Source organism: Uloborus diversus, chromosome 10 (genome assembly GCF_026930045.1).
Source record: "Uloborus diversus isolate 005 chromosome 10, Udiv.v.3.1, whole genome shotgun sequence".
Classification (NCBI taxonomy): domain Eukaryota; kingdom Metazoa; phylum Arthropoda; class Arachnida; order Araneae; family Uloboridae; genus Uloborus; species Uloborus diversus.
Window position 1 is genome coordinate 86,748,336 of NC_072740.1, and position 25,647 is coordinate 86,773,982.

The window sequence follows — 25,647 nt, forward strand, 5'->3', positions numbered from 1 at the left end:
ATGTTTATAGCATTGAAACCTTGCGACCCTATTTGCCATGCCTATTACATAGCAGGAAATTTTGCAAATCTACACCCCCAAAGCCTGGAGGAGGCAATTTGTTGTTATCTAAGATCATTCATTAATTGCCTAGGCCATTCATTAATGGCCTTTAGAATCCCTTGTGTCCATCTTGGTGGTAAGAAAAGTTCTCCTGCAGCTTGGTTTGAAACGAGCTCAGAAGAGCGGTATGCCTGACCCAAGGCCATTGATGTACATATACCCTCTGTAACAAGTAAAATTTTACAGAATGAAATTGAGAGAATGGTCGGTCTAGAAGTAGCAGCATCTATTGAAGTTTAAAATTATTTGAAATGTAAAACTTTAGAATATTTTTAAATAAAAATGAGAATCTGCAATTTTTTCTTCGAAACTCAAAAAAGGAGGCCCTGGGCACGTGTTAATATTCATGGATTGACTTAAAACTTTGCACGAATCATTTATTTGTATACTGGAACAAATTGAGGGGGTGTCGCATAAAATATCTGCAACTTCAAAAATAAGGACCGCCCTAATGCCTATGCTCCTTGATAAGATATCCTTGATTTGACCATAACTTTTTCCATTCCCTTCACAATCGTTAAATCGGGGTTATACTGTACTTGCAATATACCAAACAGATCAGTTATCACATCCAGAGACTGCAGTTTTGTTCTTTTTAGAACTCTTTAGTCTGGAATAGTGAATAACCGAGCTGGAGGCAAACATCATCTCATTGAAACTGAGAGTGCCAATAAATTGGTAAAGTAAATTTATCTCACAAGCAAGGGCCCTCAGCATGGTACAATTTGACTAAAGGCAAAGCTTAGGTACAGTAAAACCTGTGAAGTTGATCACTCTTGTAAGTTGACCGCTTTTTTCAGGCACAGAATTAGCCCTTATCATATAAATCAACCTCTGTAAGTTGACCACCTGTTTCAGTTGACCAATAAAATAGTGCACCGCAAGTGGTCAACTTACACACATTTCACTGTATTTAGCAATAAGTTGCGCCCCCCCCCCTAAGCCAGGGTAAAGTCAGAACTACATGCAATGGCTGAAGTTCTAATAAGAACAAAACTACAGTCTCTGAATGTGATAACCGAGTTGTCTAGCATATTGCATGTAGTTCTGCCTTAGCCCTGGCTTATGGGGTGGTAACATACTGCTTAATTGATTATGGTACCTGCCAACTCTAACGTTTTTTACGAAAAAAACTTTTGTTTTTTCACTAATCTTTCAATTTTTTTGGTCAGAAGATAAAATCTTCCCTTTTTCTCATTTTCTAGCTAAATTACTTTACCTATGCTTTTTTTTTCCATTCTACTTTACTTCTTTTAATGCTAATAATGGTTCAACGAAAAGTTACTTCTGCTAACTACGCTAAAAAGCTCAAAATAGTTTCGTGGAAATGCCAGTATTGTTAGTTTGGTCAATGCTCACACTTGCCTATTTTCCAAACAAAAATATTTTTAGGATATAGCTGCTTATAGCTATTTAAATAAATATAGTTTAACTTTAGAATGAAAAAGATATACCTGAATGGAAAAAGGATTTTTTCTACTCCTATTCTTTTAGTGCATGCGTGAATCATTGCAATGCACAATATTTTAGCATCCTTTACAGAAATTGAAAAATTTTCATTCAAAACCTGTAAAAATGATCTCCAAGTGCACTTTATGTAATTTCCATTCAAATTTTTATGTATTGTATGTATGTTTAAAATCACTAACCTGAAAAGAATTTTAAACAATTAATTGAATTATTGTAGGTTAATAAATGATATGGTTGCTAACAATGAATTTTTATGAAATTAGAAATGTAGGAAACAAATTTTTTATACTTGCAATATTACACAATATCAACGTATACATTGAGCCTCTGATAATGCATATTTGTTCATCTAAAGAGGAAATCAATACATTTAAATGATTTGCATAATGCTACAAATTAGAATGTTTGTTCAAAAAGTTAAACTATCACACCATTAAAATAGTTGATTAAAGTCACATCATTAAAATAGTTATTCTATCTAATATTCTTATGTCTAAGAGATTTTGCTTAAAAAATATGTTTGGCTTACATAGATTAGAAATTCTAAAAACTTTTCTTACTAAGACTTTTTCATAAGATTATATTCCTTTAAAAGTGAAGTAATTTCTTTTTGATGACAAGTTATGGTTTGCAAATATATTTTTTTTAAAGTAGAACCTTTTTAAATCATAACTCTGTTGATAGTTTGAAATGTTCCTTCAGTGCAAAAATATTTTTAATTATCACTTTTCTGAGCTTTGAACTTTTTGTCTATCAGCTTCTGAAATGGGCAAGTAATTTGGCATATCATTTCATTCGCAGTTAATCTATTTATATAGCAGTATAAAATTATCGACCGGTTTCTTTTGATTTTTAAACTTATATCTTCCTTTTTTTCACTTGAAGAAGTTGGCAGGTATGGTATTTACAATGTTTGTAAACTCTTAAGTGAGAACAATGCAACTATCTACTACAAAAGACAAATTGCATCTGCTTTTTTTTATAATTGAAAATTGATGACAATGAGGATGAACATCCAGAGACAATAACCCTTGCTGTGGAAGTAGATGATATTTTCTGTTTCGACATGGACACTGTTATTGTCCTGGTTGATTTTGCCTGGTGAGGTTAATTAAAACAAAAAAGGAGGAATTTTTCAATATTAAACTATAAAAGTAGTAGCTATTAAAAATTAAAGAAATTTATTGAACAAAACTTTTAGATTGCTGAAGACGTGTGTTTCGGTGCGAGAACTCCTTTCTCTATGCAAAATTGAGCTCATGGATCAAAAAGCATCTTGCAACAAAAGTGCGGTCGTTTTTTCATCCATAAGCTCACTTCTTTTGAATTGAAAAAGGTGTTCCTTGTTTTGCGAAATACGTGTCTGCAGTAATCTGCAAACTTAGTGCGATAAAACGTTGTTTTTAATTTTACTTTTTCTGCACAAAGGTATTTATTTCTAGTAGCTATTTATTATCAGCATGTAATCATTTTTTAAAAATTGTATATTACATACGTAACATTACATATATTTTAAAATGCATACATACCTTACATTTCTATGTATAAGCAAAAAGGTTTTGGACTTTTTTGAAATTAAATTAGAGGGTAGGCAGGATTTTATACAGATAGGTTAATTTTGTAAAAAAATGTTGCCAGAGTTCGTTGCCACTTATGTGATGTATGTGCAAGCAATAAATCACAAAATAAAGCCAAATGTAGTGAGTTCATCCTGCTTTTGTAGCTTGTTCACAAAAAAAAATCAAATAAAGAGTCTTTTTGTTTCTCACATCTAATTTTGCTTATATCATAGCCAAAGCAAAATGGGGAACAGCCGTGCTGTTATTTACTTCTCTGAAAATGCAATCACCTGCAGCTTAAAATTGTTAGGTAAGACTTTCCTCTGCTCATAGTTTAAAATGAGCAAAGAATTTAGAAAATAAGAGTAGCATAAATCAGCAAACTGAACTTTGAACTGCAAATGAATCAAATAAAGAAAATGAGATCGCTTCAGATAGGGTTACCAGCGTTGAATCTATAATCATATAGTGTATGACATTTACCTTGACAGCGAATTGATTAGAAAATATTTCCAACTATTTTACCAGCTTGCCAATATTCTCATTCTCATTGTAAATTGTTTGAACATTGCCTTTTTTTTTTTTTTTTGGTGGCTTATAAATGCATTTTTAATTTTTCGAAACTAGTGTTTGAAAAACCCGCTCTCATGAAGGCCAATCCTTGGCTTATCCAAGGATTGGCCTGCATGTAGAAAGATATGGCATATATAGAAATGCTTGTGGTATCACTATTCTAAATTTGTTCTTCCTCCACTCTCCTGTATTCAAAAAATCTCTCTCTCAGTATTTCAAAAAAATTCAGTCAAGGTATCTAGAGTTTTGAGTTCTTGAAAGTAAGCTGTAAAATTAAATCAAAAATGCTCTTAAATTATATTTACTTTACATTACCTTACATTAAATAATAAAATGGGCATACCTTTTGCTAAGCATATTGTTGGTTATTATGCTGAAGTTGGTTGTGTTAAGAAAATTCTGAAAGAAGATCAAGTAATTTATCCTTAAATTACTTTATTTTTGCAATCATTAATCACCACTTCAATATTTTCTAAAAACTTAATGAAATGTTTATGAAGCTATAAATACTGTTAAGATTTTGGTGCAATCTTTAATAGGGTATTACCAAGCATGATGAAAAATCCTGAAGAACCTGTGAATGAATTCAGCAAGAGAGTACAGCAAACTATGTCAAATGCTGCTGGGTTAAGTTCTTGCATCTACTCATTTGCTGATAAAGCAGAACTAATAAAACGATTAAGGACTTCAAGATCATCATCAGGTAGTATTTTAGAACTAACTAAATTTGATTGTTTTGAAGGTTTCTTAAATTATTCAAAAGATATTTCTTTTTGACGTTCAAAGTCATGAATTCAACACATTGAATGCCATACCAGACACTATGCTGTACTTAAACTCAGTCCTTGCCAGTCCGTAGCAATCAACGTGTTAATTCAAGCATAGAGTGAGTTACATTATATGTAAATTCATTACTGTTGAAATTAACATGTTTTGCGCAGAAATCCACAGAAAATATTACATTTTTAAGTCAAATTTTTAAGTTCGATAATTATACTCCTAGTAGACCAAATGAACCAAATCATATAATTATTCTGTTATGATAAAACATGTTTTTGTTACACTACTCTATTGCAATAATACTATTTTTGCACCTTCAAAATAATGATAAAATCTTTCATCATTGAAAACAATAATTAAAAATGTGTTTTTTTTTTTTTTTTGACGTTATGGAGGCTGAAATTTCAACAAATACAGACAGATCTGTTAACCTCAAAATCTTCTCTGTTTTAAAATTTCTTCGCTTCTCTGTATCTTAACTAATTCAAACCTACACTCTAACTTCACCTTGAGGAGGGGGGGGGGAAGCTGAAATCATTTTACCTTGAATATTTAAATTACTGTAGTAACTTTTAGATTTGAAACCCATTCAGTTCATCAAAAACTAGAGTTTTATGATGGTTATCCATCCCACAAGGGGAGTATGGGCAATTAGAAGGGTGTTATGACTTTGAGAGTTTCTCAATCAAAAGTCAGATTTGAACATGGTTATTGTGAAACAATTGAAGCCTCTTTCAGTTGATAATAAAGACATGCTTTTGGTTGAAAACAAAAGGGACAAGTTACTACATATAATAAAAATCTACCAAAATACTAATACAGTACAACTTTAATATATAGCATATAGTAATTCTTTTGACTTATGTTTTAGTTGTCGAATTTCATAACATCAAAACCTATGTATCTTGAAACTTTCTTTTTGATGCATTTTGAGGCACTAGTTCAACCATAGTTTGTACATAAAGTTATTAACTAAGAAACAAAAACAACTTGCATTTATGTTTCAAGTGGTGTTCAGGTAATTAGTGCATTTTTTGACTGCTCATTTATGACACTATATACTTGCATATCTTACTTTTATCTCAATTTTGAAATTTTGTCTTTCTGTTTGGACATACTATAGTTGTTTTCAGATACAAGGCAATCTGTGTGGGTTGCCCTATGTGTTGTCATATAAGAACTCATATAAATTAAAATTAGTCACAAAAGATTAATATTCTTAATGGAAAAGGTAACATCTGGCTGTCAGGAAATGACACTTGACTATGCCCTATTTCAGAAGTGTGTGTTTTCATGAACCTGGTGTACCCAGATGAAAATTGAAGAATGGATTGGTGAAAATAGGGGTATAATAAGGATTGCAAAGCTTGTCATTTGTAATTTTTTGCCCACTCAATGCAGTTATTTCTGCAAATCAAACATTTTAATAATAATCACATAACAAAAATATATTAGGACTGCATTTTTTCCCAAATTCAACTGATTCTAGAAATTTTAAGTATTAATAATCAAAACTAGGTAAGTGATAATATACATTTTGTTATGGTTCCTTTTAGGGAACCTATGCTCGCTGGAACATGTAATGGATCATTCAGACATTATAATACTAGACTTTACTATTCTAATTGCTACATTACTATATATATAATACTATATACAAGACAGAGTGTGTCGCCAATGCGCACATCTCCGGAGTTCGTTCCGATTTGCCATGTGCTGAGAGGATGTTTTTCCCCAGTGACATCAGTGGCTTCTGACGTCACTACGATTACGATAGCGGAGTTCAATTAGTTCGACACACCACATTCCTCCCTTTTTAATCTTTAGTAGCCCAGTCTATCTGATGCTTTTCTCGCGCGGGTGGAACGCCTAAGTGGAACAGGTGCAGCTGATGGCTCTCCTGGCATCTTGGTAACTGCCATAGGTATGGCGGCTGGAGATCCTGGTCGAACATCAGTCATCTCCGAAGGCATGGACCGGTCTCCCTGGAGATTGCTGTTGTCGTTGTCGGCTGGACCGCTTTCAGAACGTACGTCACTGGATCTTTTCCGAAAAGATGGTCGGCGCACCCAGTCGACGTCTTCAATGTCTCCCCCGTCACGCATCTGGTCGATGTGACGTCGCCAGAGTTGACCATTCACATCTACTGTGTAGTGTAGTTGGCCGTCTTTGCTTTTTACAGTTCCAAATCGCCATTTTCTATCGCCTTGACGATAGTTTCTAACTGCAACCTTATCTCCTACATTGAATCCTCTATCCGAAAATTCATAAAATCCTTTGCGAACTCTTTCCTCGACTCTGCTCTTTAGATCTGGTCTAACCAGGTCGATCCTTGTACGAATTTCTCTTTTCATCATGAGCATAGCTGGGCTTTTAATGTCGTCATGTTGGGGGCCTTCCTATATTGCATAAGAAAGGTACTCAGCTTTTGTCTAAGAGTTCCAGGATAATTTTTCATAGTTCTCAAAGACTGCTTTACAGTAAACACATACCTTTCGGCCTGACCGTTACTTGATGGTTTGAACGGTGCTGTGGGTTTGTTTTATGCCATTAACTTTCAGAAATGCCTGAAATTCTTGTGACGTAAATTGTGGACCATTGTCACTTACCAACATGATCGGCAGTCCAAAGTGAGCAAAGAAATCTCGTAAACATTCAACAGTTTTGAACGTAGTGCTGGTTTTCATGGGGTATACTTCTAGCCATTTTGAGTGTACATCAACTATTATTAAAAACATATGTTCAAATATAAGGCCTGCGAAATCAACATGAATTCTATCAACTGGAGCGCTAGGGTACTCCCATTGGTGTACTTTTACTTTAGGAGGATCAGTTTTGTTAACTGCACAATCTACACAGTTTTTTGCAACCCTTTCAATGTCCTTGTCAATTCCCTGCCAGAATACATATGATCTCGCGATTGTTTTCATTTTGACTATACCTAAGTGTCCGTGATGCAGTTCATTTAAAATTATTTCTCTATACAGCTTCGGAATGCATACACGTTACCCATACATTATGCAACCATCTTGCAGGCTGTATTTCATCTCCCTTCCCTTCAGTTCACCTCCACTTTCCAGGACTCGTAATAACAGAGTGAGTTCTTCATCCCTTTCCGTTTCTTTGGCCAAATCTTTCGCTGTCACCGGCAGCGTTTCAATTTGATGAAACTGGAAGATATCAATATCATCATGTATAGCCAATTTTTCCGAATCCGTAGGTAAACACGAAAGAAAGTCTGCATTGCCATGTTCCTTAGTTTGACGATAAATAATGTCAAATTGAAATGATTGCAGAGTCAACGCATAATGCAATAGACGTGTAGCAGCTAAAACTGGCAAGCCTTTCTTTGAGCCAAAAATTGCCAGTAGTGGCTTATGATCTGTAATTAGAGTAAACTTGGTATTTTTCACACAGAGAAAAAAATTCTTTACAGCCCATACTATAGCTAAGGTTTCTTTGTCGATTTGAGAATACCGTTGTTCGGTCGAAGAAAGAGTTTTAGATGCAAAAGCAAGCGGACGTTCTGAACCATCTGGAAATTTATGTGACAATACTGCTCCCAGTTCAACTGGTGACGCATCAGTTGCCAACAAAAGTGGAAGTTCCGGGTCGAAATGTGCAAAAATTCTTTCCGAACAAATTTCGTCTTTGACCCTTTGAAAAGCTTCCTTACATTTTTTTTATCCCATTTCCAAGGAACATCTTTCTTCGCTAACTCATGCAAAGGATAAGCCAGTGTAGCTAACTTTTTTGAAAAGCGCGAATAAAAATTTACCAACCCCATAAATGGTTTAACTTCATGAACATTTTTGGGTTCTACGGCATTTTTAATTGCTTTAACTTTTTCAGATGTTTGGGATAGTCCTTGAGAGTTTATCTTGTACCCTAAAAATTCTATTTCTTTTTGAAAGAATTGACTTTTTTCTTTGTTAATTTTTAATCCATGAGCGCGGCATCTTTCAAAAAATTCTTTTAATCTTACTAAATGAGTTTCAGCGTCTGGAGCTGCAATTCTAGCATCGTCAAAAAATAATTCAACTCCCTTTAAATCCTGAAAAACACTTTCAATAAATTTCTGCCAGATCGCCAGAGCGGCATTTACCCTATACATTAATCTTTTACACAGATAGAGTCCCTTATGTGTATTTATTGTCAACAATTTTTGACTTTCAGGGTGCATTTTCATTTGCAAATATGCCTGAGAGAAATCAACCTTGGAAAACACCTTGCCATCACTCAGTGATGCAAAAATATCTTCCATTCTAGGAAGTGGGTGTTGTTGTACTTTTAAATTCTTATTTAATGTTACGGAGTAATCTGCACACAACCTAACTTTACCATTTGATTTAATCACCAGTACGATCAAAGTTTCCCAATCCGAAATATGTACCTTTTCGATAATATTTTCGCGTTCTAAGCGATCTATTTCCTCGCAAACTCTATTTTTCAGTGCAAAGGGCATGGGTCTAGGTCTACAGAATACCAGACTAGCGTCAGGTTTTAGCTCTAATTTGCACTCGTAATTTTTAATTTCTCCCAAATCATCACTAAATAACTTTTTGTATTCGCCTAACAATTTAGAAAGACTAACATTTGTTTCAGCTTTGCAATTTTTTATTGAATTCCAATCTAGTTTAATTTTACACAACCATTCGCGACCAAAAATTGTATTTAAATTTTCTTTAACGATATACAAGTTTAATGCGTACGTAACCTCATTATAGGTAACATTTACCGTTACATAACCCATTGGAACAATTCTATCCCCTTTGTAGGTTTTAAAAATTAATTTTGTAGGCTGAATTTTCTTATTTGAAATTTTTCGGAAATTCTTCAGCGACATTATTGAAACGGCTCCACCTGTATCGGCTTCAAAGTTTACCCAATGGCCTTCTATTTGAAGTTTTACCATTATAGGTTTCCTTGGTTCTTGTTCAGGCAGTGTACACTCTTCAGACTGAATTGTGTAAATAGGCACGGAATCAGTACCTTCATCTTCAGAAAAAGCTTCTATATCCACCTGTTTTTGCTTTACAGTCCTTGAGCGTTTCGAAATCTTTTTCCCCAGGGTTGTCGGGTGACAAAAGATTCTTCAGTAAATTGTATAATTTTGCTGACAAACTTGATATAAACGTTTTCGCCCTTTTTTCTTTTGGGACATTTTGAATATCTAAGAATGCCTCGAAACGTTCTATAAAAGAATCAAAATTTTCGGACATTTCATCATATTTTTCAAAATTGACCCCTGTCACTTTTGATCCATTTGGGGTATCCACTTTAAGCTTGAGAGCTTGTACAAGGGCTTCATTCTGTTTTATGAGTTCCTGAACCAGGGCCTCCATTATTTTTCAATCCAAAATACAAAAATATATAAATTTCCTACCTTGAGCAGTCTTCGGGTAATTACCCTATCCTTTTTGAAACGAGAACTTTTATAGCACTACATTAGTGGTTTCATAACACACACTCGTCGCCACTGTTATGGTTCCTTTTAGGGAACCTATGCTCGCTGGAACATGTAATGGATCATTCAGACATTATAATACTAGACTTTACTATTCTAATTGCTACATTGCTATATACATAATACTATATACAAGACAGAGTGTGTCGCCAATGCGCACATCTCCGGAGTTCGTTCCGATCTGCCATGTGCCGAGAGGATGTTTTTCCCCAGTGACGTCAGTGGCTTCTGACGTCACTACGATTACGATAGCGGAGTTCAATTAGTTCGATACACCACACATTTACAAATAAACATTTACAAACTTCAATCGGTGAAAAATTAATTGAAAATGACTTATTTCACTCAAGATATTTACTGCAATTTCATATGAAATATACTGAAAATTACTAAAATGAATGTTGCAGACAATAAGTTTCGAAGGCTTGCTACTATGTTGCCTCTTTTTTAGCCTCATCTAGTCAACTCATCCTATAGCCAAAATGTTAAAAAACTAACATGATAATGACAATTTAACATAACGGAAGTAGAGATTTTTCCTCTTCTGTAAAACATGTTTAAAACATACATTCATATCACCAAAATATCACTTAACTAGTGAATGTGACATATATATTCTTCGTACTCCACCCATTTTAAGGAATGGACTCGTTTCTGAAATGATTGGCAGGTGCCACATTTTTGAGGTCAGACTAGACTAAAATTCGTGATATTTTCTTTTAAAATTTTTGTACAGAGAAAGAATAAAATAATGTATTTTATTTTTGTTGTTATTTTTATGTTCCTTAAAAACTGCTTTACTCTCCTGACAGCCAGGCTATGCCCATTTAATGTTAACCACAACTGAAGTAGTGAGAAGCAAAGAGATGTAAGTAAGTGGAATTTTTAAGGTTTTGAGTAAAAGGTGGTTAAAGTTGAGATCCTAGGTAGGCTTTCATTGAATTTTTTTCTAAATCTTATTGCATTGCAGCACCTACCGGAGATACTAGTACCATCTCTTGCCCCCAACATTTGCTATACTTATCTCAAAATTTTTAGTTTTGCCCTTTACATCCCTTTGCTTCTCACTGCCTCAACTGAACAGTTTAAATATATTCTAATTTGCAACAAGGAAAGTTAAGCCTTACAGTAAAATGTCTACATAATGTTTGTATCGCAATAACAATTTTCTTTGTTCAGCTTCTTCCACTTCAACAAATGTATCTAACATTGCTGCTCAAGTTCCTCATTCTTCTACAGACCAAGATATGAATGCATTATTACTGAAACACTTCCATGAAAAGGTAGTTTTGGCCATCTCAATTCAATCTTATAGTTAAATAATTAACAGCAAGTTGTATATTTCTAATTTTTATATGTTTTCCATTATTTTCAGCTTACATTAAACACAGCTGCAAAAACATTCGGCAAATCACCTAAAGAGCGAATGTTATCATATCAGGAACGAAAAACATTGTTAATTGCTGCAGCCAAAAGAAAATACATGGAAAAACAAGGTCTTCTATAAAATTTTTATTATAAATCCTCACTTCGATTAACATGTAAAATACTCATTCAAAACTTGATATTTATCAGATTTATGATGAGAACTCAAAGTATGTACAAATGGAAAAGAGGAGATCGTTTTTATAGATAAAATGTGATTTTTATACATGAATAACATATCCAAGTATTATATTTATCTTTTTTTTTTTTTTCTGTTTTTGGGCCAACCATCTTAAGCATTAAATTTATTATTTAAAACTTGTTCACCTGTAAGTTTATTTATGTATCTCCAACAAAAATTGAGATTTTTTTATTCTTATTTCAACTTTTTGATGTATTGCATAGCATTAAATGATTTCATGAATGTCTGAAAAACATCCACAGCAAGAAATTTTGATTAACTTTTTTTGTTGTATGGAACTGCAGTAAAAGATCGCTTAAATCAACTTCACTGTAACATGCTTTTTTAAACTAAGCATTTATATACTATCCATGTTTTGTTTGTGAGTTGTAAAAGTACTAATGGCACTTTTTTTATAATTTAAAAAAAAAATCAACCGTTCAAAAATAGATCTTTGGTTGAATTAATTTGAGCTTTTTTTTTAAGAAGCATTTTTTCAAAGGAAACTCATGTGCCCAGTTTTTGTTCCCAATAGCACATGTTCATTAAAGCTTGGGTTCTTCAAAATGGGATAAAAGAACCTGATTTTGTTTTTTTGTAAGGGTATTGTTAAAATGTCATTTATTTAAAGTTATAAAGATGTGTTCCAGAAAGCTCATGTTTTGCAGTTCTCCAGATATTGCTCTAATTAGTATGTATAATGACTGATGCACCAAAAACTGAATCAAACATATTAAATCACAATGAAAAACAGAACAACATATAATGCTGCAACTTTTGTTTTAAGAAGTAATCTTTAAAGCTTCAACAGTTCCAAAAATACAACTTTGATTTGTATAAGGAAATGAAAGACAATTATGTAATAATATTTAATTTTTCAGCTATAACAAAACCAGAGGAAAAAATGATTAGATACAAAATCTTAACAAAATGTATACAAAGTTTTATACAAAAATATATAAGAGATTTCTTTGAAGCCTCCAATTACCTGCCTCTTTAAGTATAAAATTAGGCATAACTCCCAATATAAGTTACAGGTTGCTCTTTTACGCCCTTGAGAAATCCTTCAATGCAAATTATGCTTTTTAAAAGAAGTTTACTAGAAGTCACATACAGAATGCAAAATTAATTTGCTCTTTGAAATGTCAACTCAAGAGTTTACTTTCAAAACGGATTATATCCACTTTTGAAAAAAAAAAGTTCTTTTTTTTTTTTCGTTTCAGAATCTCTAGTATAAGCCCTATCGACCCATGAATTTCTTTTTTCTCGAAGTGGTTTATATCTCCTGTTAAAAAATACGCAAACATTGGTTTTACCACCTAAACAGTGTATTTCCATCCCCATATTTCTCGCGAGGTATTTTATAGTAAAGTGGAACTTATCCCTTATTTGCCAGTATCCACTCATTCACTTTCATATCAAAAGGGCATCTATCCAAATTTAAATTTGCCACTTCTAATTTAAAAGTAGTTAAATAAAATAGTGGAGCGAGGCACTGGCTGAGCATTTCAAATCAAGCGTGATACCCATCCGTATTAAGAGATAGCAACGCCTTGTGCAAGTCTTTTATCAGTTATGAAAGCCCGACTTCAAATTGTGATTACTAAATTAATATTAAATAATTGATATTACTGTTAAATTGTGATCCATTAATACTTACGTTAATTGAATCGGCTTGGGTGGTTTCATTGTTCTTAATTGGATCGAAGGTGCTTTTTTTTTATGTTCAATGAGAAGAATAATATATATATATATATATAATATTAAAAACTGTTGAATATTTTGTTTCAATTTTAAAGTTTATATCTGAAGAAAATTAAGTTTTTTTGCAAAAGGGATGATATCCACTGTTTTACACCAAAAAGGAATACAGTCGAGTCCCGACTTACGCGAGGGATGCGTTCCAAGACTCCTCGCGTAAGTCAAAATTTCGCGTTGTGGAAAAATATGTGTATACAATTTTTTTAGAAGCATACCAAACTCTTTTAGACACTTGTGAACGTTCTCAAACTGCTTTAAAGCTTTCCTCAACTACATACTACAGTTTCTTACATAAATAACTAAACTTTTTTATTTGTTTAAATACAGTAAAACTGTTTTATTCAAGATGAAATACAAAGATACACAAAATGAATGTTCAACAGAAGGGAAAGACATAAAATAAAACAACACGACAGTATGTAGCAATAATAAAATGTTGCACTATAATAGTACTGTATAGTATACAGTAACATATTTATTAGTACACATGGAAGATTCACTCATATTGTCGCGCTACCGTCGACGTTTTATAGTTGTTCAAGCATCTCGAGAATGTTAGCTCCCCCCCCCCCCTTTTCATCAGAAACTTTCTTTTTCTTCCCATTTTCACAAAGATTAGATGGAGGTGCCACTAAGGTACCGTTATGTTTCATCATCTTTAATATTGCAAATGCAAAAAATCAAATAAATGAATGATGCTGAGTGACTAATAACGTGATGCGTAGACTAGTTTGATGTGGAAACTTTCGCTGTAAGTGATGCCTAAAGGTATGTAATAGTATTAATGAAATCAATATTTAATGGCTAATAACGAAGCCGATTCTTCTTTCTAAAAAATTCGTATTATAGACGAAAAATTGGAAGCTCTAAAATTCGTAACTCGTGAAAAAATCGCGTTATAGCCGTTTCGCGTAAGTCGAATCGCGTTGTAGCGGGAATCGACTGTATATCCAAAATAAAATTGGCAATTTAGGTCTGATAAAATTGTGGAAAAATTCCTAGACCTATGCCAATAGTCACTTGTTATTCTACCGAAACATTGTGAAAAATTCGAAATTCTAACAATCAGTGTTTGTGCATAAAACGTTTTTTTTTTTTTTTTGTTTTGCCAAAAAAATATCTATATATATAAAACTGGATATAATCCATTTTGAAAGTAAACTCTTCAATTCTTGGTAGATTTTATATTTTGTTAATTCTTCAAGTAATTATCGTATTGAAGAAAATGCTAAAATATTTTTTTGAAAGAACCACAAGAAAATTAAGATTAATTAACACTTTGTTACATAAGATTTTGAAATTTTATGTTACCAAAGATGTAAAATAGCAACCATAGCACTACACCATAACATGCTCACAAACTTTTTTTTTTAATTATTAAAAGCTCAAATTACAGTTATTGACTATGTATTCACAAAGAAAGAAAATTTTTAGAAACTGTACTTCTCTTTGGGGAAAAAATATGTTTATCACAGACTACTAGCTTAAAAAATTGGCTATTTGTGTATATGTTATGTGTAATTTTCCTTTTTGTTTCAAGAAAAATAAGGAACATTTTCTTCAATAGTTATGGCTGCTTTCAAGATCCTAAAAAAGAATTTACTACATGTATAATAAAAATGCAATGTGTCTGACAAAACATGTATGTTCAAAAGGATGATTTTAAATATCAATACAATGATGTTATATCTAGAAACATTCAACTTTTTTCATATAAATATTTATGCAAAATATAACAAACACTTTCAAATTAACATCCACTATTTTTTTTATTCAAACCTAATTTTTTTAACTAAATAATAGAAAAGAAGTTATTAATTTATGCATTTAAAATACAAAGCATTGAAACATAAATACAAATTAATTGGAATATTTTCCTAACACTTTTTAATTTTTAATCCAAATAAAATACATAAATGAGCATAACCGTTAATGTGAAAATTAGTAGTATTTTTCAAACTAGATGACATACAGTACTGGCCAGAATGGATGACTTTCTTGTTTTTTCCCTTTTGTAATGACGTATTATCGCCAGATGTTTGTTTTGGCTGACTGCCAAAGTGATATAGCATTCTTGTTTGACATTTGGTTAGTTTATTTGCTGTGTTTGCCGTGTGTTGAGGCACAACAATGAAATAATATCAAAATGCCTGGTAAAAGACTTTCACATGAAACACATGCACAAATAAAGATTCTAAGCAAAGAAGGATATAGTTCTTGGGAAATTGCTGTCTGATTACAATTAACACAAAAGACAACTTCCAGATCTACAAGTAATTTTAAAATAACCTTAAATTATGGATAGTCAAAGCCAAAAGGTCGTCACAAGCAAGAGCATGGATGATTCCATAATTTTGGCCGGGAAGAAGTCACCCAGAAGATCAACAAAAGCAATCCAAGCTGGTTTACGAAAGGATAGTAATGTCCCAAAGCTATTCAATGCCAGTTTAAAGTCCTACAAGCCTGCTAAAAAGCCAAAATTGTCTCCCAAAAACATTGCTGACCAACTGACATTATGTAAAAGGTATTAGGGGTGAACTGCGGAGCAATGGAAACGTGATGTTTTCAGACGAGACTCAAGTATTGCGGTTTTATGCATTTTGTAGGAACATACGACAACCTCCCTATAAAAGAGACTGTCAACGCTACAGCATTCCCACCGTGAAGAATGCTACAAAACTCATGATATGGGGAGCCATTTGTGCGAAAGAAAGATGTGGATTGTGGTTCACATGCCTGAAGGCACATCAGTTAATGGAACTGTTTATCTTCGATGTGCTAAAAGAGAAGTTGTCAATCTTTCTAAATATCAACCAGTGCACACACTTCCAACATGATGGAGCACCTTACTACCAGACTAAATCTGTTTAGGCATGGATTGCAAAGAAGGGGTTTCAGATCTTTGGGCCATGGCCAGGAAATTTCCTGGACCTAAACCCAATCCAGTACTTTTGGGTAATTTTAAAGTGCAAAGTTGCTGAGCATAACCCCACTTCACTTTGGAACTTAAGAGAAACAGTAAAACAAGTGTGGATTACAGAAATTACAAAAGACTATTGTGAAAAATTATGTATTTCCATGCCTGATCATATCCAAGCTGTATTGAAAAAAAGAGGTTTCCACACCAAATATTGAACCCTTTCTCAATTATGTATGTATACTGTGCTTATATAACTTAAAAACATGATTCCCATAAAATAAATACTTAGTCAAATGCTATTATTCTTGTGCATTCATAAACATCACAGTTTTTTGTGGTGAGTCATCCATCTGGCCAGTACTGTACACATACCAAAAAAAAAAAAAAAAAAAAACATAGAAAAATATTGTACAAATTATTTTTGAAAACTCGAAATATTTTCTCAAACATTTTCAAATATGTATGACTAACAGTATAGTATATATTTAAAATAAAAATATAATTTAAATCAGGGACTTATTCGGGGGAAGAAGGGGACTAAACATAGGAAAATATTATACTTAATATGTAGTTAGCTATCCTTTATAAAGCACACTGTCAACTTCTCTCTAATGGAAATCTACTTCTTTAAATTGACTCTTCCCACCATAATGGATGTTGATGTCTTAAATTTGTAGTCCTAACTCAATTTTCATGAATGGGTTTTTTTTTTTTTTTTTTAAATTTTGATTTAATTTTAAAGGTAGACAACTGAAGCAAAGCATCAATGCTTTTAATGGAAAAACAAAGAAACTTGTAGACAAAATTTTTCCTGCACAAAAGCTTAGGACACATTCCTGATTTTAGTTCAAACCTTTTAACTTAACAATAAAAAAACAAAGATTGATACATTATGATGCAATTTACTACTGTTTGAACTGTTAATTTAAAATGTTGAGGGTCCCACTCAACCAGTTAAAACTCACATAGTGGCGTTTACGGAAGATCCTGGAGTGTAGTGTTAAAGGTTATAATTTCAGTAAAGGCTGAACTATAACAAAAAAAAAGTAATCTTGAAATATGGGATTTGCAGATTTTCCAAAACATTGAACATGTGTAAATTAGAGCTAGTTTTTCAAAAAATAAATATAAAAAGGCTACATAAAATTAAAAAGCAAAATTTTATTGATATAAATTTGAAAACACACGTTTAACAAAATTCAGAATCAGGAAAATTAACAGCTTGCAAAAATTGTGATCAGAAAAATAAAATTTTATTCCATACAAGTCCATTTCCAAATGTATACGGGTCATTCTCCAGAAAACGTGACTTTTGAACTCAAAACAAAGTTTTGAAATTAAAAAATATTTTATTTTATTTATTTTTTCATTCTTAAATGAAAGTGTTACCTACTAGAAGTAACCATAAACAATGGTTCAGCTAATTTCCAATTATTTTACCCATAATAAAATAATGCCTTGTTCATGGAAATAAAAAAAAACTTTTAATGTTTAAAAGTCGAGACCAATTAAATATCAAAGTAGTAATTCGGTTAATCGTGCAAACAATGAGCTATTTAGATGATTAGTGAGAATCTAATATTAAGCTCACCTAATTAACATATGGCTTAATTAGCAGTTATCCTTTTAGTTCAAATGTGTGTTAAAAAAAGCATTTAGTAAATTTGAGAATACACTGGCAATTTATAATGTTGGTAGAATGCCTAGGATTGATGTATTTTCCCTCCATCAGTTATTTTCACCTCATAAATAATGACATTGATAAGGTCTGTCATGGAGGTGAGGAATTTTCCACTAATATAGGCCTAATGGATACATTTTTCGGGGAAAATATTTTGTTTCTTCATTGCTACAATCTGCACATGTTAAGCGTATGAAAACATGTTCACTTCTTTTTTTACATTAATTTACATCCCTGAAATTCAAGCTCACGCAGGTGAGAAGTCACAATATACACTTAGTTTTAATAGTTAATAGCACTTAGTTTTTAAAGCAAAATCCATCTTCTTGTTTTTCGAAAAAAATCTCACAACTTTTTTTTATGGCTAAAAATAAACAAGAAGGCTCCCTTGTATCATGGAAAATGAAATTTGATGTCATTACTGCCACATGTTAATGAAGGATGACATTTTGTGTTTAGGTAACGGAGGTGAGAATTTATTATGTGACATGACTCCTTATCCTACTAAAACAAACTAAAACACAGTATTAAAAAATTAAATATACTTAAACAATTAGTATTTAAGACACTTGTGAAAGGAATAATAAATAAGTAAATACTTTTAATTAAACAAGGTATTAAGCAACATAAACAGTCACGGAGGTGAGGATTCACATGTTGTGAAGAAAAAATATACTAAAATAAAAATTATTTTTTAAAAATTGTTGGCAGGTTTAAATAGATATATTTTTGATAAAATTAAAAAGCATTGTTAAATGAATCGTTCTTTAAAGTTTTTTCTGTGAAAGGCATGTGACAGAAAAGTTACACTTTTTGGAGTATGATCCATACATGTTTATAACGTGTCATTTTCCTTCTTTTAAAATTGTTTCTTTTTAGAAAGAACGCCAAAATATACTCGATGTATGTTTGAAAGTGGGATATCAACTTATATGTAATAAAATACTGTAAATCATGTGTTTTTACAGACATCGAGCAAATAAATTCTTTTAACTTTCAGAGAAGAGAGAACTAGGTTCAAGATTAGAGTGTTTAGTTTGTTGTCCTTTGGAAGTAGAGGAACACATTGGTTGGAATACACCGGTTGAAATAACATAATTCTATTCTGTTCATTTAAAAATGCCCAGAATAAATAAAAGTTAAATTAACTTACTCAGTTCTTCAAAATGTCACGAGATATCAACATCAGCATTACTTCACTAGTGCCTAAAAGCATAAATTGACAAACTAGTTTTAGAAATAAGCATTTAATGAATTACTTAGAATTAAAAAAACCATTAATATTGAACTTTAAAAAGATCTTTCTGCAAATCCACCTATTAGACAAGAATGCGTACAGCACTAAAATTTTTAATCTGGATCTAATGTTAATGTTCATTAATTGTTTTTATTTGAATGAAAAGTTTCTCTAATAAAACAACAAAACATAAGCATGAAATGTTTTGGCCTAGAGCTTTCATTACATGAAAAAAAAATCGACCTGAATTGAACTAGTTTCTAAAAAAGGTATTAGGCTGTAAGAGATAACCTTTACTTCAAATTTTCTACTTTTAAATCTATATTGAAATAATTCAGTCAGCTTGTATTTGTTCTTAGAAATATTTTAAACAGATATTGAATCTTTTTTCTTTAGTTGCCAACTTTGGAAAACCTTAATGTGTATAAAAGGTGTGCTATTTTGATAATAAATATGTAAATACAGTCCGGTACAGTCGACTAACAAAATACTTGAATAATCAATTTTCAAAAAACTTTTTTTTTCAAGTTTTATTGCACTACTTGTTTATTCATTATTATAACTATTTTTTACAATTACCGAAAAAAAAAATCAAAAGAGATAACAAAACATTTTTAGAGCAACTATTATTAAATTTATCATGTTTTATAGCTACAATAACCTGTCGTAATTGTCCACTTTTAGAAACGCTGAAAATTATCCTTGCATTTTAGTGATTCAAACTTTCTAGACATCTGCCTATTTTGTTTCAGAAGGAAGTCCCTTGACTTCAGAAATCTATCATCATTCTAAATGTTTTTAGTAATTTGATCAGAAAAATTTCGATAAAAATTATTCTAACTATATCTTTGGTAAGTCTAGTAAGCATTAAGAATAAATTTTTCAAATGATGTTGGCTCTCCAATTCTTTGGGTTTTTCCTCCAATTGCAGCCGAAAGAGAGTTAAACTCAGCTGCAATTGGAGAAAAATTTGCAAATGGGCATGGATAAAAGATTAACATCCAAGCTACCAGGAAAAATAAAATATGGGATGGGTTGAAAATAATGGTCAACACAAAGTTATTAATGTCTAAACAGTAGAATCAGGTAGTAGACAAAAATGAGCATGTGTTATGGAAGCAGCTGCAATTGCATTTCAAAATACAGAAATAAATGGGACTTGCACCTAAAAGCATAATAATTATTAAAAATCTTAAATTTAAGTTCGCTTTCATGCTTTAAAAACTTTTTTGCAAAGAAAGTAGGCTATGAATATAGTCATGCTTTACTAAAATTTAAAAAAAAAAATCAACTTCTAATAATGATATAAACAACTGCATTGGAACGAACTAGAAAATGAAAGTTAAAACAAAAAAAAATCTTTGGGATATACATCTTTCTTCACATTTCAATTCCAAGAGCCTTACAAATAGTATTCAAGTTTTTCGTCATATAAATCAAAAAATGTCTCCTAACTATTGATAAATAGCAAACAAAATTGAAGTTATCAATCAGGAAATTTAACTGATCAAAATCAATTCTTAGAATTCATACTAATTGTGCAAGATACCATAAACTCCATTTATTTTAAAAAGCTTTGCATAGCAGATAAATTTTTATGCATACTCAGATTTTACTTCAAAGTAAAAAAAATATACTTACCCTCCAGTATTTCATGTACTCTAATGTCTCTAAAATACTGCTGAACTGGATAATCCTTCAAATAGCCATAACCACCATGCATTTGCAATGCATGATTAACTATCTGAAAATAAAACCATCTCATTAGTACAAAGTGAGTATACGTAAAATTACATGAATTACATAAAATTCATACCATGTAAAAATTAACAATTTATCCACTAATACTGAAACATAGAAATGAGAGGGTATTTTAGCCAAAACATTTTTTATTAGTTTTTTAATGCAATAAGGTAAGACTTTATGTATTTTTTGGCAATTAGAGCTACATTGTTTTAAATTCCAATTTAAAAAGTTTTGCATTAATTAAACCGATAATAATACAGAGAAAGGCAAATGCACTAAGGGGGGGGGGGGTATGTATCCCTTGTATAACATGGTTAATTCGTTCCGTGTAGTATCGAAACCGTGTTTTACGAAACTTTTTTATAAATGGTTTTTACTCATTTTTTAACCTAATTAATCATGTACATATCATAAATTATGTCAATGTGTACCATGTTATATTGAAACCATGTTCCGTGTTATATCGAAACCGTGTTATACAAGACCTTGAAATAATGTAAATCAAGGAATGTGTACCGTGTTATATCGAAACCAAGTCATAAGGTGCAAATTTTATAATACCTGAAATTTCGGCTCAATTGAACATACAAACGAAAACTAACAACAAGAACGTTCAAAGACCCATTGATTTAAAAATAAGAGTTGTTACAAACGATAAAACTTAATTATTTTACATACCTCAAATTAAAACTGTTATGCAGAACAAGAAAAAACTTTATCTGCTTTTCTTTCTGTACTAAGAACAAAACACATTCTACAAGAAAAAAATCCTAGCTTTTCTGTAGCAATAAAGTTCATCTGAGCAACAACAATAAAATAAAATTTAAAATAAAATAAATATAATCATTCTATTTATTTTATTTCATATTTTGTTTCGACTACATTTTTCATTTATCGTTTGCCAAATTTAGCTTATGTTTAATCCTAATGTTATTTTCTTACAATGTATTGGAAACAAAATAATATTCCCCTTTTTGCTTTTAGAACACTGATGAGGAAAATCAAGTATATATTTAAAATTAAAAAGTTAGTGTTATACAAGGAAATCAAACTTTTGAGCTCAAGACAGACAATTTTTCGTAAAAGTTTCATAAAAAGAAAGTAAAAACGTATTACAGAGTTTATCATATATTTTTTAATAGTGTATTGAACAAAAATCAAATTCTTTCTTTTAAAATTTATGTTGCATCAAAACCGTGTAGTTATTAGTTAAAGTTTTGTGCCGTGTAATATCGAAACTGTGTTGTAGAAGTACCATGTTATACCAAGGACGCCTGTATAGCGATTACAAAGGACTACAACTACTTAATGAAAAAAAATTGTTATGTTAGATTTTCAGAGAATATAGACTGAACTTCAAAATTTATTTACGTAAAGCGCAAGTGAGGCAAAAATTTCGTCAGCGGTACAGTCAAGATCCTCTAAATGCCAAGAACATACACAAATGGCTGATCAAATGATTCAGAATGTATGGCCTGAAACTGACTGCCGCTTAGCTATTGTCCATGTAACCAAAGTAAGTCACCTAGAAAATCTCTGAGGCATGTATACAGAATTTTGAAGTTATATCTACATTCTGTAAAAATCTCACCGATCAATTTTTTTTTCATTAAATAGTTTAGCCATTTGTAATCGCTATATTCATTTTGACTTACCCTATATGATAGCGTGATTAATTTATTATGATGCATGCCAGTAGTTTTAACTGTATACACATAAGAAATTTGAAAACATGCAAGCACTAATGGCTTTATTGTTTGAATCAATTTGAGAAAAAGAATCTCCAAAAAAGAAAAATAATAGTGGTTAAAGCAGTTTTATGATGAGCAGATAATGATGACTTTAAAATTTTATTTTCAAAATGGATTTTACTCCACTCTACAACTAAGATTCGATCTAACATTAAATTGATGTAATGCTATGCTGGTTATTACATAAATGTACTAACTTCACCACCGTCAGGGCTGCAGTGGGACCTGAATATGCCAGTACATCATTGTAGTTTCTACTAGGGTTAACAACATTCAGAAATACCATTACACATAATAGTTATTTTGATGGTATTTAAAAATATATTTTTCTCCTAAACAAACTTATTTGTATTTCAGGTCAATAAACTTGATGAACTGTTTGAAGGATTGCTTGTCTTAATCACGTTCAGCTCTTTGCCAGTATGATACACAATTTAAGAAGCTGTTTACAAATTTAAAATGCTTAGATTTCCAGAGCCTCCAGCATGGCATTGTTGAATGAAATGACGGAAAGGGGGGTTTAACCGAACCAAGCACTGTGACCAGAGGTCTATTGTACTAATCCCCAAACAGAAGTCTTAAAACAGACCAGCAGCTGAAGTAAAATTCAGCAAACACCCAATAGGAATATCATGAATCTCTCATGTTTCAAGCAAATGATGACCAAGATATTCAAACCTATGAGCAGAAAACACTTTGCAATCAAGCAGGGTGTGAGTAATAGTTTCCTCAGTAAAGAGGTAATCTCTGCAAATTATATCATCACTGATACCCATTATAGCACGGTGCTGCTTTAAGGTATAAATACCAGTAAGAAGACCAAAAGCCTTCCCAATACTATTTTTGTTCAGAAGCCTTTTGTATTTTTGGCATGTGATCCCCAGAGAGAATCAAGTCTCCTAATTAGGATGACAAGCTAAATATGTTCAATGTCATCGCTTGATAACCTCTCTGACAGGATACTTTCTGTCACACAACAGCCATCTTAAACATACTCACTGCTTGAGCATAGATAGGACTGTGGCTGACGTGTCATTACTCGTTAAAATACAGCAGTTTGTGCAAGGGGAAAGAGTTGAAATCTCCGACTGGAGATGTTTGGTTTCTCCTACCTTCTCAGGAATGGTTGGCCCAGTGGCTTTTGCCTCCCATACCAGCCTCTTCCTCTTCTACTTGTGCGAGGGCCAGTTGCATTTTTGTGCACAAATGAGTAGTCCCTGTCACCCTACTGCAGAATCTGTGGGTTGCAGATATGCACCCTCTCCCCCTCAGTTGGTGAGTTGCAGACTTGCACCCTCACCTCCTCCAGCAAGAAGGTTGCTGGTTCTCTCCTTCAAACCAATAACCAGCTCCATAGAAGCATGGAACTGGGAGGTGGTAAAAAGTCAACACCCACAAAACCAACCTGTACGAGTGCAAGGCTAATTACAACGAGGTTTTGCCCAGTTCCTCGAGGGGTCCCGGCGCAATAAGCACCAAGCCCGTCCGTAGCACAGACGACTATCGACCGCCGCTATCAGTCCCACGGGGGGCCCGCTACGCGTACCCACCGTGAGATGGAACCTAAGGCCTACGGCTAAGAGGTGGGGTGTGTGCGGAGAAAAGTTCCTCGAGGGGACCATTTAGACATCATACAACCCAGATTCCATCCATCGATCAGCACGGTGCCTCACACCTTAGATTGGGTATCCATTTTAGTCACCTTTCAATGACACGCATGGACTACATTGGGACTATTCTGCTCCGGTTACCACACAGAGGATGGCGTTGTTAGTAAAAAAAGAAAAAAAGACAAGGTCCCCAAACTCTCAATTTTGAGTCAAAATGGTTGGTAACAGGTACATTGAAGATTCTGAAATTTATTTTCAATACAAACAGATTCAACACATTTTCATAAACATTGTCAGAACAATGAGACATTTTTTTGATAATGATGCAAAAAATATTCCATGAGGTATGATGAGTTTAATGCAATGTACCAGAGTCCTCCTGGTGAATTCAGCGGAATGTGTGGCTTTAGCCACACAATCACTATTGTTTCCAAGTCAAGGTGAAGACCTCTTACTCTACTCGTAGCAAGCCTTTAATCATTAAATGAAGGATCCACTGATAGAATAGTGGTTGGTTTTATTAGGGTTCTTTGCATAAGAGCCTTAATACGTTATACTGTGCCGAGTGAGTGTTTATAAGTCAAAAAAGGCGCCACAAAAATGAAGTTGTTTAAGGAGTGATAGAACAGTCTAAAACCAATGATTGTGCATTTGTAATTTGGCTCTGCTTGATTTCAAATGAATGTTTTAAGTAAAATGAAGTTTTAACAACATTCATTTGTTAATTATGTACTGCACCGGAGTCATCCTGGTGAATTCAGCGGAATGTGCGTGGCTTCAGCCACACAACCACTTGTTTCCAAGTTGGAGTTGTTTGTTTCCAAGTCAAGGTAAAGACCTCTTTTTCTACTCGCAGCAAGCCTTTAATCATTAAATGAAGGATCCATTAATAGAATAGTGGTTGGTTTTATTAGGGTTCTTTGCATAAGAGCCTTAATACGTTATACTGTGCTGAGTGAGTGCTTATAAGTCAAAAAGGCATCACAAAAATGAAGTTGTTTAAGGAGTGGATAGAACAGTCTCAAACCAATGATTGTGCATTATAATTTGACTCTGCTGGATTTCAAATGAATGTTTTAAGTAAAATGAAGTTTTAACAACATTCATTTGTTAAAATAAGTGCTTTGCCAATTATGTACTATACCAGAGTCATCCTGATGAATTCAGTGGAATGTGTGGCTTCAGCCACACAATCACTATTGTTTCCAAGTCAAGGTGAAGACCTCTTATTCTACTTGTAGCAAGTCTTAAATCATTAAATGAAGGATCCACTGATAGAATAGTGGTTAGTTCTATTAGGGTTTTTTGGCGTAAGAGCCTTAATAGTTTATACTGTGCAGAGTGAGTGTTTATAAGTCAAAAAAGGCGCCAAAGAAAATGAAGT

General features: G+C 32.5%; 2 protein-coding genes across 3 annotated transcripts in view; one reads left to right on the plus strand and one right to left on the minus strand.

Moving 5' to 3' along the window:
• Positions 1-12,125, plus strand: part of LOC129231265 (lipid droplet-regulating VLDL assembly factor AUP1 homolog) — a 35,738-nt gene extending 23,613 nt beyond the window's left edge. Inside the window, exons 8-10 of one of the 2 annotated variants that reach the window (XM_054865545.1) lie at positions 4,244-4,407; positions 11,131-11,234; positions 11,327-12,125. In XM_054865545.1, the coding sequence (XP_054721520.1) occupies positions 4,244-4,407; positions 11,131-11,234; positions 11,327-11,458 (400 nt within the window). In that variant the 3' untranslated portion in view covers positions 11,459-12,125. The remainder of the gene's footprint in view (positions 1-4,243; positions 4,408-11,130; positions 11,235-11,326) is intronic. The other variant, XM_054865546.1, reaches the window with a different exon arrangement.
• Positions 12,126-12,412: 287 nt separating this feature from the next.
• Positions 12,413-25,647, minus strand: part of LOC129231263 (isobutyryl-CoA dehydrogenase, mitochondrial-like) — a 70,683-nt gene continuing 57,448 nt past the window's right edge. Inside the window, exons 9-11 of the mRNA XM_054865544.1 lie at positions 20,798-20,900; positions 19,073-19,125; positions 12,413-14,905 (exon numbers count right to left, since the gene is read on the minus strand). Coding sequence (XP_054721519.1) covers positions 19,073-19,125; positions 20,798-20,900 — 156 coding nt within the window. The 3' untranslated portion in view covers positions 12,413-14,905. The remainder of the gene's footprint in view (positions 14,906-19,072; positions 19,126-20,797; positions 20,901-25,647) is intronic.